This window comes from Mus caroli, unplaced genomic scaffold (assembly GCF_978045245.1).
Source record: "Mus caroli unplaced genomic scaffold, Mus_caroli_1 scaffold_1, whole genome shotgun sequence".
NCBI lineage: Eukaryota > Metazoa > Chordata > Mammalia > Rodentia > Muridae > Mus > Mus caroli.
The window spans coordinates 168,565,007-168,584,050 of record NW_028227256.1 but is presented as its reverse complement, the minus strand read 5'-3'; the positions used below and the strand labels follow the sequence as shown (position 1 = coordinate 168,584,050).

The 19,044-nt window shown below is 41.7% G+C and overlaps 1 protein-coding gene across 3 annotated transcripts in view; it reads left to right on the top strand.

Moving 5' to 3' along the window:
• The window catches only part of Atf6 (activating transcription factor 6), a 176,433-nt gene that overhangs the window by 37,704 nt on the left and 119,685 nt on the right, over window positions 1-19,044 (top strand). For all 3 annotated transcript variants that reach the window (XM_029474736.2, XM_021159362.3, XM_029474734.2), the window contains 2 exons: window positions 11,026-11,211; window positions 14,855-14,946. In XM_029474736.2, the coding sequence (XP_029330596.1) occupies window positions 11,026-11,211; window positions 14,855-14,946 (278 nt within the window). The remainder of the gene's footprint in view (window positions 1-11,025; window positions 11,212-14,854; window positions 14,947-19,044) is intronic.

Genomic DNA, 19,044 nt, shown 5'->3' with positions numbered 1-19,044 from the left:
TATTGATGTAGTATGTGTTTAATATAAGAGACCAAAAGACTATTAGGATGATCTTCGAGTTAAACAGAATTGCAGTTTCTGAGCTGTTTTCATTTATAGCATAGCAGGGTATCTTAGTATCTGTTCTATTGCTGTGAAGAGGCACCATGACCAAAGCAACTCGTATAAGAGAAAACATTTAAGTGGAGTCTTGCTTACAGTTTCAGAGGTTTAGTCCATTATCATCATGGCAGGGAGCATGGTGGCATGCAGGCATAGTGCTGAAGAAGTAGCTGAAAGCTATATCCTGAGAGAGAAGTGGGTCTAGAATGGGCTTTTGAGACCCCAGAGTCCACCAGCAGTGACACACTTTCTCTAATAAGGCCACACCTCTTTTTGTTTGTTTGTTTGGTTTTTTTTTTGTTTTGTTTTTTTGAGACAGGGTTTCTCTGTATAGCCCTGGCTGTCCTGGAATTCACTTTGTAGACCAGGCTGGCCTCGAACTCAGAAATCCTCCTGCCTCTGCCTCCCGAGTGCTGGGATTAAAGGCATGCGCCACCACGCCCGGCAAGGCCACACCTCTTAATCTTTCTCAAATAGTGCCACTCCCTGGTGGCTAAGCATTCAAATATAGGAGTCTTCGAGAGGGCATGGCAGAGGTGTGTGTGTGTGGGCGGGGAGGCCTTGTTATTCAAACCACCACATAGGAAATGAGTCAAGACTTTTCAGTGTGAGTTTTTCATATTCTTTGAGGTAGAAAAACATTAGTCTGCTAATTTTCCCAAGGCACCCAAAGTAAAGCCTGTTCTAGAAGGAGCTGTAGAGAGAGAGGACTGAGCCACCGGAGCAGCCTCTATGTTAGTAGCATGCATATATATTTTAAGTCTCCTTAAATGTGAAGTAGTGTAGTTAGTCTTGATTCAAAATGTATCCCTCAATTTTTCATATCATGCCATTTTTGTGCTTTTAAACCATATGGTGGAAAAGTTGTAATTCATAAAACTATTATCAGTCTTTCGTGCCTTTGTAATGCTGACATGGCTACTCATTCCCTGCCTGTTTTGAATTCTTTTGTTTGGCAAGCCGCATTCTCTAGGGGCCAGCTACTGCCATAAGTAGCGTTGCTAGCATACCGTATTCTGCAGACTACATTAAGTGCTACATTTTCTGTTATGAAACAGTTTGCCTGGCTCAGATTATAATTTCAGTCTTCCTGCCTTTGCTGGTAAACCTGTTATGTTTAACTCTTGGAAACCTTACCTACACTTTCAAGAAGTACAGTTTGGTTTTAGCTCTGATCCTGATGAAAAAAATAGAGATTTTATTTTAGTATGGACATTCTCTATGTACTCTGTTAAATGAAATTCTGGAATTACAACGTTGGCTTGGTAGAGAGCTTGGGTAGCTTCCTTTTGAGGGCTGTTGAGTGTTGCCAGGTGTGAGGTTACGGCTAGAGCATCTGTTTAAGTCTGTTACATTGTTTCCATCTCTTCTCCTCTTCCTCTCAACAGTTCATGAGCCCTAATCACCTTGGTTTAGGATTTTAAAATTATGAGATTTGAGTTACTGGGATAAAGGACCATGAAAAATGTGGTGAAATTATATTCTATATATTTTATAGTGGACCAACATAGCTGAGAGTTTTACTGAAATTCATTGCCTGGAACAATGGAAAGGAAAAGATCATGAATTAGTACAGAACTAGAAAGAACCGAAGAGGTGAGAGTGATTGACACTGTGTTGCTAGGAGGCCCCAGCCCTTTCTCCCTGCCTACCCATTCACTCTATGGGACATCTATTAAACCCTTCTTCACTCTGCACACTTTCCAATCTTTTCTGATTGGAGATCTTGACACACAAACATGAACATTCATGGACACGTGTTCACGTGTACACGTGTGTGCATGCACATGCACGTACACACACACACCCTTCCAAGAGGACTCTGTTTTTGAACTCCTGTGTCAGGCCCATAGAACCATCACGGAAAGAAGGTTACTAAGGTAGGGGAGAATTCCTTCCCACATGCCTGCGGGCATTAGGAATACTGAAAAGGGCAGTCTCCAGTTCCACATTGGATTTTGCATTTCTTTTCCTTATCTCTTTAATTTTTTAAAAGAACTATGTATTTATCCTATGTATATGAGTACATTGTAACTGTCTGTAGACTCACCTGAAGAGGGCATCAGATCCCATTACAGTTGGTTGCTGGGAATTGAACTCAGGACCTCTGGAAGAGCAGCCGCTGCTCTTAACGCCAAGCCGTCTCTCCAGCCTGTATTATGATTTCTTTTTTTCTAGAAATGGTATAAGAAGTCGGAGATTTCGGGTGTTAGGTTGAAGTGCTGTGGCTGGGATCTCTTTTCATCCAGTGGACAAATATGAACTTGGGAAGTCTTCCATTTTCACAGCAAGCTGGAAGCAGCCCTTCTCCTTTACCAGAGGGACTCTGTACCTCCTCTTTCAAAGTTGTCTGTAGGGAGCATAACAGCAAGAAATGACTGGCTAACTCCCGCCACAAATGGTTATAACTTTGCATTCTTAGCTTGTCCAGTAAGGAATAAAGCTCACTAGAGACCCCCCTCGAAGGATGTTTCTCAAGAACGATGTAACTGTACAGTCTATTTCCAGTGTAAAGTAACAGGCACTCTACTTGTGTTCTTTTTCAGAAACCAAACCAAACCTCTAAACACTAAACATCCAAGGTCCTCTTTTAGGGCTAACTGAATTGGCTCTCCTTTTATCCTATCTTAAATCAGAGAGAGAACGAGTAGACAACTTTTAGTAACCGAATGCCTTTTTAAAAAATCATTTTGTTAAAGCTTTTGTTAAGAGCATCAAGACCATGATATTTCTTTAGGCTGCAGAGTCAAGGAATCTGTCAGAACAATTTCAGTAGGAAAGATTTGGTGCTCTTAGAAGCTGTCCAGATTTTAGGAGGAAAAAGTCACTTTTGTGCTGACTAGCTTTTGGCTTTGCTACTACCAATGACTGCAAATAAAAGAAAACTATGCTTTGTTAAAGTATTTGCAGTTTCTCTTAAATGGAGTTTGGGGTTGTCTAAAAATTTATCTTGAATAAAACTATTATAAATTAAAATTTGTGATTGTGTGGCTCTGTGAGGGGACACTGACAGTCCCCCCTCCCCTCTTCATGTGCTGAGCTGTGATGAATTCATGTTGTATCAACATTAGTGGTCTTTTGAGGCAGAGTCTCACTGTGTGTCTCTTGTGGGTTTAGAACTTGCTATATAGACCAATTTGTCCTTGAACTCACACACCTCCCTGCGTCTGTTTCCCTAGTGCTGGGACTGAAGGTGTGCACCACCATGCCTGCTAACTTCAAGTGTTCTTTATGTCTTTCAGTTTGCTACCTGATAAAGCTAGTAAGTAATTATTTGAAAGCATGTTGACTTACACCTTCAATAATTAAATATTTTACCCTCTTTTCTCTGATAGTCTGTCTATAGTCTTACCTTGGGGCTCACCCGAGGGAGAAAGTGCATTGCTGATCAGTTAGTTCCCATCTCTAAAGCAGTTGCCTTCACCAGTTTTCTGCCCTCCTGTTCTGAGATGGTTCTTTATTATGTACACACTTAAAGTGTTTGCTAAATGACCTCTTCTAAAGAAATAGTAGCTCATGTCCACACTGTCTTGCAACTTGCTTTTCTTAATATATATTGGAGATTGTTCCCCATCAGGACTTAAAGTTGAAAGGTAGGGATAGAGATGGCTCAGTGATTAAGAGCTCTGGCTGCTCTTCTAGAAGACTTGGTTCTAGTCTCATTACCAACATGGTGGCTCATAGTTGCCTGTAACTCGAGTTCCAAGGGGTACCAATGCCCTTTTCTGGCCTCCATGGGCACTGCATACACATGATGCACAAATAATCATAAAAACAAAATAGCCACAAAAAAGTAAATCTTAGAAGAAGGAGGAGGAGGAGGAGAAGGAAGGAGAAGAAGGAAGAAGAAGAAGGAGAAGGAGAAGGAGGAGAAGGAGAAGGAGAAGGAGAAGGAGAAGGAGAAGGAGAAGGAGAAGGAGAAGAAGAAGAAGAAGAAGAAGAAGAAGAAGAAGAAGAAGAAGAAGAAGAAGAAGAAGAAGAAAGAAGAAGAAAGAAGAAGAAGCCGCCGCCGCCGAGATTTTTAAGAAAAGCTAAATGGGGGCTGGAGAGATGGCTCAGCAGTTAAGAGCACTGACTGCTCTTCCAGAAGTCCTGAGTTCAATTCCCAGCAACTGCATGGTGGCTCAAAACCATCTATAATGGGGTCAGATGCCCTCTTCTGGTGTGTTTGAAGAGAACAACAGTGTACTCATACACATAAAATAAAAGAAAAAAAAAAAAAAAGAAAAAAGCTAAATGGGATTCTAGTTCATAGAGATTCCATATTCACATTTTGTAATCTTTTTGTTTGTGAACATTCTCATTTTGAATAACTTGATACATACTTTCTTTTTGTTTCTGTACAAGTATACCTGAGGAATTCCTAAAATTGGAGTTGTAGGGTCAGAAGATAGGTGCTATCTCAGTTTTAATAGTTTACTGTTATGAAATATTATATGGGGAGGGGGTACCTAGTGTGCCCATGACAAGGTGTCCCCTGAGAAATCATGCCACACAACAGAGGGATTTATTTGGGAAAGGGAGTAAGGGTCTAGAGAAGGGTAGAGGCAGACATGTAGACAGACAGCAGTGTCCTGAGGGTAGAGAAGGGCAGGGGAGGGGGCAAAGAAAGAAAGGGGGAGGGAGGGAGGGAGGGAGGGAGGGAAAGAAGGAAGGAGGAAGAGAGAGAGAGAGAGAGAGAGAGAGAGAGAGGGAGGGAGAGAGAGAGAGAGAGAGAGAGAGAGAGAGAGAGAGAGAGAGAGAGAGAGGAGAGAGGAGAGAGATCATGCAAAGAAAAGGTGAGGTAACAGGAATTAGAGACAACCTACTAGAATGGCATTTGATTCCACTAGGCTCCTTGCAGGGACCTAGCAACTGCTTATGTCATCACCTGCCTCTGCCAGGTGCTTCACTGTGGGCTGCCTATTCTCACATGTTCCTGGCTGATCTCTGGCTCGCTCTGTTTCTTTCTTTCTTTCTTTCTTTCTTTCTTTCTTTCTTTCTTTCTTTCTTTCTTTCTTTCTTTCTTTCTTTCTTCCTTCCTTCCTTCCTTCCTTCCTTCCTTCCTTCCTTCCTTTCTTCCTTTCTTCCTTTCTTCTTTCTCTCTCTCTCTCTCTCTTTCTCTCTTTCTTTCTTTCTTTCTTTCTTTCTTTCTTTCTTTCTTTCTTCCTTCCTTCCTTCCTTTCTTCCTTTCTTCCTTTCTTCCTTTCTTCCTTTCTTCTTTCTCTCTCTCTCTCTTTCTTTCTTTCTTTCTTTCTTTCTTTCTTTCTTTCTTTCTTTCTTTCTTTCTTTCTTTCGTCTCAGGCTGTCTGAGAACTTCGTGTATAACCAAGGTTGGCTCTGGATCCTGATTCTCTGTCTCTACCTCCTGAGTGGTGGGATTTCCTCATCTAATTCTTTGTAGTTCCTTGTTGATATTTCTATTGGTTTGAGGAATGATTTCACATTTTTTTTAGAAACAACCACATCAAGATAATTCATATACCATAAGTTTTTTCCTTCTGTGTTAGAGATTGAACCCAGAGCTTTAGGCACGCTAGGGAAATACTCTACCTTTGGGCTGAACTCTTGTTTTTTTGATTTGAGGTGTACAATTCAGTCGTTTCACATATATTTATTGAGTTATAGAACAATGCTATCTAATTGCAAAACTCCAGTCTGGGCCAGTGAGTTCACTCAGCACTTGCACGAGCCTGGTGGCCGGAGTCCTGAGAATGACCCTGGAACCCATGAAGGTCGGGGGAAGCCACTCCATGTGGTGCCCTCTGACTGCAGGCTCTTCTCATTCTCAGCCGAGCTTCCCCGAGACGTTGCACTGTGTGTGCAAACATAGAAGTATTGCGCTTGCTTTTGTACTGCCTTAGTTTTTAGTGTTTGTAGCTCATTTCCAGCAGCATCTTAGACTCAAGGCTCTAAACATCATTTTGTTTGTAAAAGGGGTTTTTAATAAAGTGTTTATCAGTTGGTAAAGCTTTTAAAATTAAAAGAAAACGTGGGCAATTTTGAAGCTTTGCCTTTTAAACTGACTCAAGCCTCAAAAGGAACTTAGCCATTTGTGAAAGTTTTCCTTCTACATAAGTCTCTCTTCTGTGCAAACAAATGTTTGTTTTATAAGGAAAACACCACACTTTATAGTGCAGTGGCACTAAGGGACAAATCCTTTGCAGCTGTGGATGTTTTCCTTTGGTTCTTTATTCGTTTTCCAAGGCACAGTGCTTGGTGGGAGAGACCTCTGCAGGCAGGATGATCAGAAGCAGGAGGGGCCAGCCATTGGTCCCTGTTGGTCTGTTAAGCCATCTGATGTGCCTAGATGGGAGTGTGTCAGTGAACTAGCGGGCCAGCCTTTCAATTTCATGCTTGTACTTGGGGCTAACAGTGGTGAGCTGGCTTCCAGACATAGGCAGGTCCATACATTTCTATTTGTAGACGGCACATAGAGTAGCCAAACAGCACACCCTCCATGCTGTGGTGACAGCTCTGTGTGGTCTCTGAAAGCCTAGTGGGGCGACTGAATAGGTTCCAAGAGGCTTAAAGTTAGATGACTTTGATTCATGCCTTGGGTTGTCTATCACTCAGTAGATTCAAATGAGGCTTATTTATTAACCATTAGAGTTTTATTTTGTTTTTGAGAGAGTCTCCTGGGGTAGGCATGACTCACTTGGAACCTACTCTGTAGATGAGGATGGCCCTGAACTCACAACAATTCTCTGGCTTCTGCCTCCCAAGAGCTGGAATTACAGATGTATGCCTGGCTTTAATCTTGAAAATATACTAATTTTAATAAATAGAGATTATATTATGCTGCCATTCTTACTATTTGGGGATGATTCTAATACATTGTATTTGTAAAGTCAGTGTACCCAACAGAATTTAACCCTCCTCAAGAACACTGAGCAATGTATATATATGCTTAGTCTAAAAAAAAAATCATCTATATACTCTTTTTGGTCTAGGAAGTTTAATTTAGTATCATGTGTTCAGATGGCTAAAGACAGCTTACTGAGATATAGTAGCAGCCCTGTACTTTTGACTCCTAAACATTTCATTTATTTCTATAGTTCTTACCCTGCCTTTATTGGTAATGCTGAATATTTTCAGACCTACTACAATGGACCTTTTTCTATGAGAAAAACAGACTATTTGGCCACAGGTGGTTTTCATTTTTTTTTTTTTCTTTTTCTTTTTGGTCTGAGGCATGTGGGTTGTCAGCCTTTGAAATCTTAATGCTGTGTATAATGTGCAGGTGATTTCTTTGTTTATAGAAATGCCTAATCCTTGTTTGAGATTTATTAAATGGTATACCATCTGTAAGCCTCCCTAAATCCCATAGATTAATTAGCCGTTGAAGTTGCCTTTTATCTAACTTTTAGTATAAAGTCTTCCATCTGGGAACCTTCTCTTTTATGTGTTTGCTCAGTGTTCCATGGACTTCGGCACTCTAGTATTATTAATTGTGAGCACCAGCTTTCCCAGGAACAATGAAGCTGATTGCAACTTATGCTCAGCAGAACAAAGTGGTATTGTCCTGAGAATGTTTGGAAATTGATGAGTAATCAGTTTGCCATGGTCTTGCTGCCTCCCTACCTCCCTCCTTCCCTCCCCCCTCCCATGTGTATGTTGGGTATTACTTTGATAGTAGTTGTAATGTAAGCAGTTAGTTTTATTGCTTAGGAATAATAACAAAAACAATTCTAGACATATATAGGGCTGGGAACTCTGGCAGATGATGGGTATGTGACATCAACCTTCTTGTGGAGTTTCAGTTAGAAAGTGAAAAGAAAAGAAAGTGTTCTTTCGATGCCCATGTAATGCTTTTCCATGTGAGCTAGGACTGAGAGATGACTGACAGCATCATGTTGGGTATTGTTTGGTTATAGTTCACCACTGTTGCTAGGAGATGTCGTAATTGGGTAGCTATAAGTTTCCTGTTATAAATGTGCTGGCTAGTTCTTATGTCAACTTGACGCAAGCTAGGTTCGTTTTGGAAGAGGGAACCTCAGGAAATTTTTCCACTAGATTGTCCTGTGGTCAAGGCAGAGGTATATTTTTTAAATTAGTGATTGATGTGGAAGGGCCCAGTCTGTTGTGGATAGTGTCACCCCTGGGCTGGTGGTCTTGAGTGCTATTGAAAAATTTTTTTTTAAAAAGCAGGCTGAGAAAGCCATGAGGAGCAAGCCAGTAAGCAGCTTTCCTTCCTGGTCTCTGCATCAGTTCCTGCCCTCAGGTTCCCACTGTGAGTTCATACCCTGACTTCCCTGGATAATTGCTCACAAACTATAAGATGACATAGATCCTTTCTTTCCAATTTGATTTTGGTCATGGCGTTAATCACAGCAGTAGAAACCCTAAGACAGTTATCTTAAACAAAATTGATCTAAAACTGCATTTATTGAAGGAGTTACAGCACACCCCACATTAGAGTTTTTTAAGTCCATTGAGAAACAGATAGACATCAGTAACTCAACCATTTATGTACATAATAATCTAATGGAGTTAATATTATTCTTGTTTTTGTTTTTGAGACTAGCAAATTTGCTACCCAAAGAAATTAGACTAATGATGTAACAATCGGCCCCGTATTTATTTTAATGTAATAAAAAATTTAAGTAAGTTGTGACATGGTAGATATTTTTGGTTATTAAACAAAAATAGTATCAGATGTGACAGTGGGTTCCAAAGTCTAAAATCTAAGTAAAAAGCTAGTTAGCATTGTTGAAACCATTGAGTATTTTGGTGCATCTTCCAAATTTTAAGACTATGAGACATTTAAAGAAATAGATGAGAATAATTGGAGAGGGGAGGAGCTTAGAAGTTGGTTAGGGAGGAGATGGCATTAAGTGGGAATAAAGAGTGTGGGCAAAAATGAGGACATAGTGTAGTGATTATGGCGTAGAGAATGCTGGGGTTAAGGAGCAGGCATGGTTAGGTAGTGAGTGCTCAATCAAAGAAGGCCCTGAGAGAGAAAGGAGGGAATGACTGACTGACAGTGCCAGGAAGTGAAGAGAGTTTTGAAGTGGTAGAGCGGGGTGGAGGGGGGTGGGGGGATGGGCATAGAGGATAATCCATATGGCCAGGAGTCTGTTGCTGTAGTGTGTGGATCCATTCACAAAAACCTGTTTTGGAGAGTGACTGTAGAAATAGAGAAGTCACAGAATATTTGCATTGAAATCAACTTGATCATTAGTACTTGAGGTGAGTGAAGGACTGAGAGAGACAGTAAATATGGAGAGTGAAAGAGTAGTGCTCACTTCTACCCGTGCCTTTGCAGGCTTGTTGGTTTTGTTGTTCTTGCTTGTGTGTTTGATTTGAGAAAGTCCCTCATAAGGCCCAGACTGGCTTTGAACTGGCTTTGAGTCCGGAGTGCTGGCATTACAAGCATGAGCCACCAACCTGGCTTTTTGCATATTTTGAGAGATATATAGTATTGATAAAAGATGTTGATAACAATTTTACATGAGAAGTGATCTGAGTAATTGGATCTAGGGCTTGGGAACTTAGACAATTAACTTAGGCCCAGTGATGGTGATTAAAGCAGTATATATGTATTTGACCCTTCATATCTATGGATTTTGATGGATTCAGCATACTGAGGTAGAAAATAAAAAAAGAACATTGCACCCATACAATAAATGTGTAGAACTTCTCTACAACATAACAACTGCTTACATTGTATTAGATTTGTTTTGCAATGGTTCTCAACCTCTTGTGCACAGGCACCAGTGCTCCCTCCCTGCGTGTGTGCATCCTATGGCTTGTGGAGGTCTCGGCTCTCTCCTTCCACTGGGACTGGGGTCAGACTCGGGACTTAGGTCCACAGGCTTGCGGAGCAAGTGCTTTACCCACTGAGCTACCTTACTAGTTCAAACTTTTTTTCTTTTCTTTTTTTTCAAAATAGGGTCAGACTGATGCCGGTCTGCCTACCTGGCACTGTTCGTGGGGATCTGAGGGGCTCAGGCCTGGCCTGAGTGGCCAAAAAGTTACAACTTTCCAAGGGGAAGTCAGAGCAAGAGGAAGTCTCTTCCGTGGCCACTCCTATCCTGGAGTAGGTGGCTGGCAGCAAGACACAGTGGGCAGCTAGGGGCCAAGTTTGGGGCCAGGAGCAGGAAGTGGCTGCAGTCGGGCTGTCACACCTGGCTGGTTGGGCCAGGTTGGGGTCGAGTGATGAGAGAACTCTTCCCTGAAGTGTTACAGCTCAGTAAGACAGGCACTCTCAGACGACCTTTGATGAAATTCCTCGTGCACTTTCTTCCTTGTGGATAGATAGGAACTTGTAAACATTTGGGGTGGGGTGGGGTCTAGATGCAGATGCTTTTCATTGACTTGGTCTGAGATGTTAGGGATGCCTCATCTGCATGTGGAAGGAAGGGAGGTGGTGTCCCTACGGGGCTGATTGTCACAGTTCTCTCAATGGGGTGTCATGGTCACATACCACATGCTACATATGGAACCTGGTCGGGTGTCAAGATCACATACAGGAACTTGGTTGGGAGTGATTTAAACACCTTTTGTTCTTAATTGTGAGAATTGCTGGGCTTCCTGAATCTGTTGGACCTTCCTAGTTTTTGGTCTGGTGGCACGGTCCACTGCTCCACAGACTGACCTCAAACTTGGAGCAATCCTCCTGCTGTAACCTCCTGGAGTACTGGATTTTTCAGTGTGGGCTACCTCACATTGCTCCTTTGAGGTACTTTCTGAGGGACTTTATAAAGAATCAGTTAGATGCTCAACAGTGTGCTTCAGAAAGTACCAGTGGTTAGGATTTAGAAAGGAGTTTTTTGCTCAGTTGACTTGAGCTTACTTAATTTGAGCAGCATATTTAAGACTTGTTTAAAAATAACCACCAACCTATATTTTGACCTGAGATGTTTAGAAATAATTTGAAAAGTCAGTAGGTGTTGATATTTTGATGTGGTACCATGATTCTGTGTGCTGTGTAACTTCTAGATCGCTGTGCTGAGGAGACAGCAGCGGATGATAAAGAACCGAGAGTCTGCTTGTCAGTCGCGCAAGAAGAAGAAAGAGTACATGCTAGGACTGGAGGCCAGGCTGAAGGCTGCCCTCTCAGAGAATGAGCAGCTGAAGAAGGAGAATGGCTCCCTGAAGCGACAGCTGGACGAGGTGGTGTCAGAGGTGAGTGCTAGCGATTGGCTGGCTGAGGTGCTGTAAACTGATTTTCTTTTTTAATAAGTAAATTGATAATTACTTTTTAAATCATATAAAATAGTAGTGCTAAGAAAATGGGGATACAAGACGCACAAAATCATTTACAGTAGGAAAAAATGATAACAGTGACCCTTTGGAGATGTTTTTCTCCCAGCATGTGAGGCAGTGAGCCACACCCCTAGCCTGAAAGGTGGCCTTCTGAATTGCATGTCTCCATCTACCTGCAAACATCACCTGCTTTGGGGTTCTTCTAACTCATTACTTTCTCTTTTTTTCTTCTTAGTTTTTGGACTAGGCCTCTGTACATAGCCCTGGCTGTCCTGAAACTATATAGACCAGGCTGGCCTTGAACTTGCTAAGCTCTACCTGCCTCTGCCTCCTCAGTGCTGGGATTAAAGGTGTGAGCCCTAGTGCCAGCTTTCTTAGTTAAGTGAATCACACTGAGGCTCCTGAACAGTCCTATTATCTCTTCCCTTTTGTTATTATTCTTTCAATTTAATTTAAAATTTATTTTGTTATTTTTGACACAGGGTTTCACTGTGTAGATCTGGTTGGTTTGGGACTTACATGTACACTGGACTGAACTTGAAGCTGTGTAGGAATTCTGGGAATGTAGCACCACACTGAACTGGCCTTTCCCTTTTAAAAATTGTTTTATTTTTATCTTTATTCTTTGAGAATGTCACGCAGTGTGCTCTGATCATATTCAGTCATCTCCACCTTTAACTTTCCAGATCTACCTGTCTTCCCTACCTGTCTAATTTTGTGCCTTCTTTCTTAAACCTGTAAGGACCAATTTGTGCTGCCTAGATATTCTTACATAAGTGGCCTTCCAATGGACATAGTAGAAGTACCAGGGCTACCCTCTTACAAACAACTTACTCTCCTCTCACAGCAACTCTCAATGACTGTTAGCTCCTGTGCTGAGAGTAGGACTTCATGCCCAGCCTCCCTGTCCACACAGGGAGTTCATTTGTCATGGGTTTGCACAGCCTTGTCCATGCTGTCACAGTCACCATAAGTGCACGTGTGCTGTGCCCTCTTCTTTCCTTTTAGACATCTACCACATTTGTATTCTTTCTGCCCCATATTCTACACGATCCCTGAACCCTGGAAAGAGGTAGTATGGTGTGTATGTCCCCTTTAGGGCTGTCCATTCTGAAGTCTCATATTGTCTCACTTTGGCTAGTCATGATTAACACTCTGTGTTAATCACCATCTACTGCAATTAGAAGCTCCTGTGACGAGGGCTGAGAGATGTATCAGTCTATGGTATGATGATACATCATTAGGAGTTGGCTTAATACTATGTCCATTCAGCAGAATGGTAGGTGGAGGCTCTCCTTTAGGGGCTCTCACCTGTGTAGTCACAGGTTCTAGTTTCTCTTGTGGAGCTGTACTAACCCCCTTTGGAAAGTGGTTGCTGACTCTGGTGATCTTTGTGCCACTATGGCAGCACTGGGCATGTTTTGCCAGGCCAGTCATTATTGAAGCTAGAACACAGGGTTCACAGCTGGGTAAGGTTGATGCCTGCTCTTCTTCTCCATTAGTGTGCAAAGCACCTTCCAGCCCTATGAAAGCTAACAGGTCAGGATGAAACTTCCAGGTCAGCACCAGCTTATATGTTGTATGGCTCAAGTATGTGGTATTTCAGCAACAGGGTCTTACTGTAAAATTCTGGAGAGAAACCCATAAGATTGATAATAGCCTGTAGTGCTCAGGGCTCTCTGGGACCTCACTGGTCAGTAATTCCAAAAGTAACCTATTCCTGGCACTGGGCTTTTTGTTACCTTGTGGTGTCCAGTAAGGACATTGTTGCATCATTATAGGGTAACACCATTTTAACTCTTTTTGTTTTCCCTTTTAAAAAAGGAAATAATACAAAATAAAATGTGTTTAATCTTTGTCTGCTTGACCCCTGCTATGCTTTTTTGCTTTCTGTTGTCATGCTGGTCTCTTCCATTTCGTTCATAAAACCCACAGCAATGTGGTCCTGAACCAGTGGATGCCTGCTGAGTGTTGCTTCTTTTTCTGTTCTTTCTATATTGCCCCTGCATATATGAGTACACTCTACTGTGTTGCTGATGACAGCATCTTAAAAGATAGGAAGACAAGCAACAGAAGTGTCTCAGAATTCTTGAGGAGCCACAGACATACAAAGCTAAAACTTTTTTTTAATTAATTAATTTATTTTTTACTTATTCACTTTACATTTTGCTCACTGCCCCTTTCCCAGTCACCCCCTCTCACAGTCTTTTTCCCTTCCCTCTCCTCTTCTCTTCCTCTGTGGGAGCCCCTGGATATCCCCCCCACCCCCACCCTGGCACTTAAAGTTTCTTCCAGGCTAGGCACATCCTCTCCCACTGAATCTAGATAAGTCAGCCCAGCTAATAGAACACATCCCATATACAGGTAACAGCTTTAGGGATAGCTCCCCCTCCCCCACTCCAGTCATTCGGACCCACTCGAAGGCCAAGCTCTACATCTGCTGCATATGTGCAGGGGGCCTAGGTCTAGCCGTGGATGTTCTCTGGTTGGTGATTCAGACTCTGAGAGCCCAAAGGGTCCAGGCTAGTTGACTCTATTGGTCTTCCTGTAGAGTTCCTATTCCCTTCGGGGCTGGCAGCAAGCACTCTTAACTGTCACCTCTAACCCTAGCAATGTACATTTAGAAGGACAGCTGTTCAGATCTCTCTTCAGCCTTCCTCCTCCTGCCTGGCCTCTGTGGGTGTTAGATTCAGTGTCCTCAGTATCTGGGACCTGACTCCAAGGAGACTGAAGACAGTTGGGCAGAGTCTCTGGGGTGGGATCTGCACACATGGTCTCTGTAATTCTAGCTGCTGGCTGTCTGGCAGGCACCTGTCTGTCCTGGTCCTTGTTACAACCCAACCAATTCCATAGGCTCTCTGGAAAGGGACCCATGTCAGTCATTAAGCAGCCCCGTTTATGCTGATCAGGAGGCCTACTTTGAACAAGCAAGGGACAATAAAGACTATGACTATAATATTCTCATCTTTTCTTTTCTTTCTTTCTTTTTTTTTTTAAAGATTTATTTATTATATGTGAGTACACTGTAGCTGTCTTCAGACACTCCAGAAGAGGGTGTCATTACAGATGGTTGTGAGCCACCATGTGGTTGCTGGGATTTGAACTCAGGACCTTCAGAAGAGCAGTCAGTGCTCTTAACCTCTGAGCCATCTCTCCAGCCCTTCTCTTATTTTCTTGAGGCTTACATGGAGCTGGTTCAAACTTGTTTCTGATTTATGTCAATAGATTGTCACTCAGCTTCAGGAAGGGCAGGCAGCCAGGCTGTTCTGTCCACTGTACTGCTAGTGGATCTAGGCGCTAGACTAACCCATCCCACCAACCCAGTCCATGAGTCAATTCAGGTATTTTGCTCAGTCCCGGAGGGAGAACAATTCCTTCCTCTGTTGAAAAAGAGAGTATGGGAGGCTGTCTTTTTAAAAGTACTATTTCTTTACCTTTGAGGTGTTTTTAGTTTTATTTTTTTATGATAAAAGATATTCATACAACTAGTAGAAAGGAGGATTCTTAATTACTGCTCTTTGTCGTGTTGACATGTAGTTTCATCCTGTTTCATTTCCTGTAGAACCAGAGGCTCAAAGTCCCAAGTCCAAAGCGAAGAGCTGTCTGTGTGATGATAGTATTAGCATTTATAATGCTGAACTATGGGCCCATGAGGTAAGTATGCAAGGGTTTTGGATACAAATACTAAAACTTAAATGTTAGTTATTTGTTATTGTTTTGCTCTACTCAAAAGTAAGAGGAAAACTCATTTGTTCTGAAAAAGAAAATCAGCATTCCAGATGTGTAAAGATGTAAACACTGTAGCCCGGGGAAGAATGATAAAGATACCATGAATGATAAAGGCATTTGAAAAAGAACTAAAACCTCATTTTCTTTACACTCCTATATCTCATCAGGTCTATGGGTTTTCTGAATTCCCCAGCCGTCAGTTGGCCTATAGTTGAGGCTCAATTCACAAACTACTAAGCATTTATTTACACAGGCTTCGGAGGCAGTCTTAGACAACCATTTCTTTTTCTTTTTTCTTTTTTTTTCTTTTTGTTTTTTTTGAGACAGGGTTTCTCTGTGTAGCCCTGGCTGTCCTGGAACTCACTCTGTAGACTAGGAGGCTGGCCTCGAACTCAGAAATCCACCTGCCTCTGCCTCCCAAGTACTGGGATTAAAGACGGGCGCCACCACTGCCCGGCTAGACAACCATTTTTTACCTCAGTCATCAGCCACAGTTTTGGTTTGTAACTTTTTTATGCAGACCAGCTATAAATTGTGCATTCTCTAATAATTTGTCAGAGTGACTTACGAAACTCATACTGCTATTTAAAAACAACTCATGAGTTTCGTTGGGTAAACTGACTAGGAGAGCTGCATAAGCTAAGCTCTGGTGGAGCCACGAGAAACTTCCACGTCTCCAGAGGTTGATTCTCCTCCCAGCATCCTTTTGTGCCTGCCAACCTAGCTCTCCAGACCTACTGGTTGGAGTTTTATGGAGGCTTCAATAGATTGCCATGATGGTTAGACTTCCAGCATTTGGTGATTTAACTCAATGTCAGCCTCTTTCCAGGCCTTGTAGGTAGGGGATCAGACTGCAAATTCCAACTCAGCAATCTGGGCTTAGCTTTCCTTGCTTAGGCTTCCTTCCTTCATAATTTGGCTGGACCCCTTCTTTTTGTTTTTTGATTTTTTGTTTTTGTTTGTTTTTAAATAAAGATATTTGTTCATCTCCATCACTGAGGAAATCTCAAGAGTTTTAAGATTTCTGTGCTGAGAACTCAGGAAGACACCAAATATATTTTTTATAAAACCACACTCATATTCCTGAATGAGCAAGCAATGAACAACTCCTGGGAGGCCTTGTGCATAGCATTCAGTACACGAATGAAGGTTAGGCTATGATGCTCTAAGGTAAGGATGGGGTCGGAGGAAGCATTCTCTGAGTGTTGGTTTGAGACAGCAAACATTTGGAAAAACAGTTTTAAATGAGTCCATGATCGTCACAGCCATCAGGCAAATCTAATTTCCAATGTAGATGGAACCACTATAAAAGGAAGAGACAGTGGCCCTTTTTACCAAGAGAAGATCTGTGTTCAGAAAAGAATGAAATGGCCGAGATGGAAAGGGGAATTTGAGAATGGGAGAGAGTTAAGATGTTTGAAAACCCTGAAGGATAACCAGCTAAGATATGTCTTTCTCTGTAAGCTGAGAGAACAGAACATTGGGTTGTGGGAATATTAAGAACTTTTAAAGTTTTGAAATATGTTTAAAAGCTTACATTGAAGACAAGTAAAAGAAAGAAGAGCTGGAAGATTTGAGGAAACAGAAGGTTCTTAACAACTTGGAATGTTACCAAGATGGAGAAAAGACAAAACTGGTTGCAAAACTATTAATTCTAGACAAGGTTGGCATATGCAGTACACATCAAAGCCCAGAGAACAACAGGGATTCCAAGACTGAAACCGGTCGCATAACCAGATGTTGAGAATCAAGATTTGTATTATTCCAGAGCGTCTTTGATTGGCCCCATTGTTTGTGTATCTTCACCTGCTGGAGGGGGTCTGCCGGAGGTGTAGAAAGTTCCCAGATGTCTCTTAACAGTTCCATGTATAGGAGAGTTACTGAACAACCCAGTAAAACACACACTCACCCTCCCTCTCTCTCTCTTTCTCTTTTACCCTCCTCCTCCAAAATAAAATTCAGCAACTGTGCTACAGAGATGGCTCAGTGATTAAGAATATTTGTTCCTATAGAGGACCTGGGCTTGATTCCCAGTATTCCCATGGTGGCTCACAACTGTGCAGAACTCCGGTTCCAGAGGACCCTCTGCAGGTGTGAGGCACACACTTGGTGCACAGACATACATGGCAACAAAATATCTATACACATAAAATAAACAAATCTTTTTATTATACAAGAAAAGTATATAATAACTCCTCTTTAAAACAACAATAATGAGAAGCCTTAAGTCATTACTATTACGTTTTAGTTGGTGCAGATTGTGAGCTCTGTCTGAATTTTCTTGAATACCATTGAATTAATATTGGCCAAACAAAGGGATAGTTTAATCAGCATTTTCTAAAGGATTTTAAATTTAGGAACTTAAACTATTTTTGATGAGTTAATTATAATGTTTCAGATGTGCAATGTAGAAATCATTTTATGACTTACTGTTATGGCCCATGTGAAAAAATTTTTTGTCACACATACCTTAAGAAGTATTCCTTGAAAGCTTTGGTGATAAAATATAAATATACTTTACATCTAAAGTAAAAGAATTTGTGAAAGGTAATGTGTAACAAAACAGACTCTGTTGAAGAGTTTTGGGTTACTGTATAGTCATCACACAGAAAAAGAAAATAACCAAATATAACTGAATTAATTTTTCTAACCTTATTGATATTTTATGGATGAGGAAGAAGAGATCTAGCTATTTTTGGCATGAGATTCAAGGAGTTGGGCCCACTCTGGGTGGTCTAGAAATAAGAGACTCTAGGCAGCAGGAAATGGCTAACCTGTTTGAGCCAGGCCTGGTGGTGTAAGACTGTAATCTTACACTCAGCAAGGTGAGGCAGAAAGATTACAAGTTCCCAGCCTGTTTGAGCTCTACAGAGTGAGTTCAAGGGCAACCCTAACATCCTAGCAAAATTATGAATGAAAATAAGAACGATTAGACTAGACAGTTGTTAGGGGTTTACCTAGCAAACCAAAGCCTTGCTGCAAAAACCACACTCCTACAATCCTAGTATCTGGGAGGGTTAGAAGTTCAAAGTCACCTTTAGCTATATAGCATGTTTGAGAGCAGCATGGGGTACATAAGAATCTGTCTCAAAAAACAATCTACAGAATCAGACTTTGTTGTGGCTATTTGAACTGTCACTTACAAAAGATAAAATGAAACCCAAATACACAAAAGTAATGAAAGATAAAGTTGATTAGAACATTTTGGAGAAAACTAGACATATGCTAAAATGAGCAAAACATCAACTAACTTAAACCAACTATATTGGCTGGAATGATGGCTCAGTGGGTAGATTTCACAGTGACTACTTTGGACCTGAGTTTGGGTCCTCAGCACTATTTAATAGCCAGTTTAGGCAGTGGGCAGAGACAAACAGATCTAGTGGATCCCAGGGGCTTGCTGAGAGATTCACTGAGAGATCCTGTCTCAAAAAATAAGATGGAGATTCAGTAGAGAAGACTCATGGCATTGACCTGAAGGAGAAGAGCATCATTATGTGTAGTAAATCTTTAGACACCTCCCTATTTATAAGCTTGTCTTATGTACTCAGGAAATTTGTAAGCCCCTGTTCTGAGCAAGAGTCAGGTCGTATCCCTGGGAAAGTAGCTTCTTCCTGGCAGGTTGGGCTGCAGTTTATAGATTTCTGTGTTGTGTTTCCCCTTTCATTTTAAAAGCCAGTAAGTCACCCTTTCTGCAAGTGGTAAATTCCTATCTCAAAGACACTGTAAATGCTACGTTGTTTAAAAGAATCAACAAGTGTTGGGGAACAAGGGTTCTTTTTCCCTCTCCTATTCTGGGTTAGGTGATAGGCCCTGACTAGATCTGAAATCTGGAGTTTGAGATGTGAGACATGCAGGAGGAAGACTAAAGCATGCCATGAAAGGCCCAGCTGGCTACTCTGTGCTTTTGCATGAGACAGCACTTTAAGGGGAAGGCAACCATAGAGTGTGTGCATCAAGTATGAGTCAGGAACTGGCTAGAGGCAAAGGTCTTTATTCCAGCATTCTTGAGGTTGTCAGCTT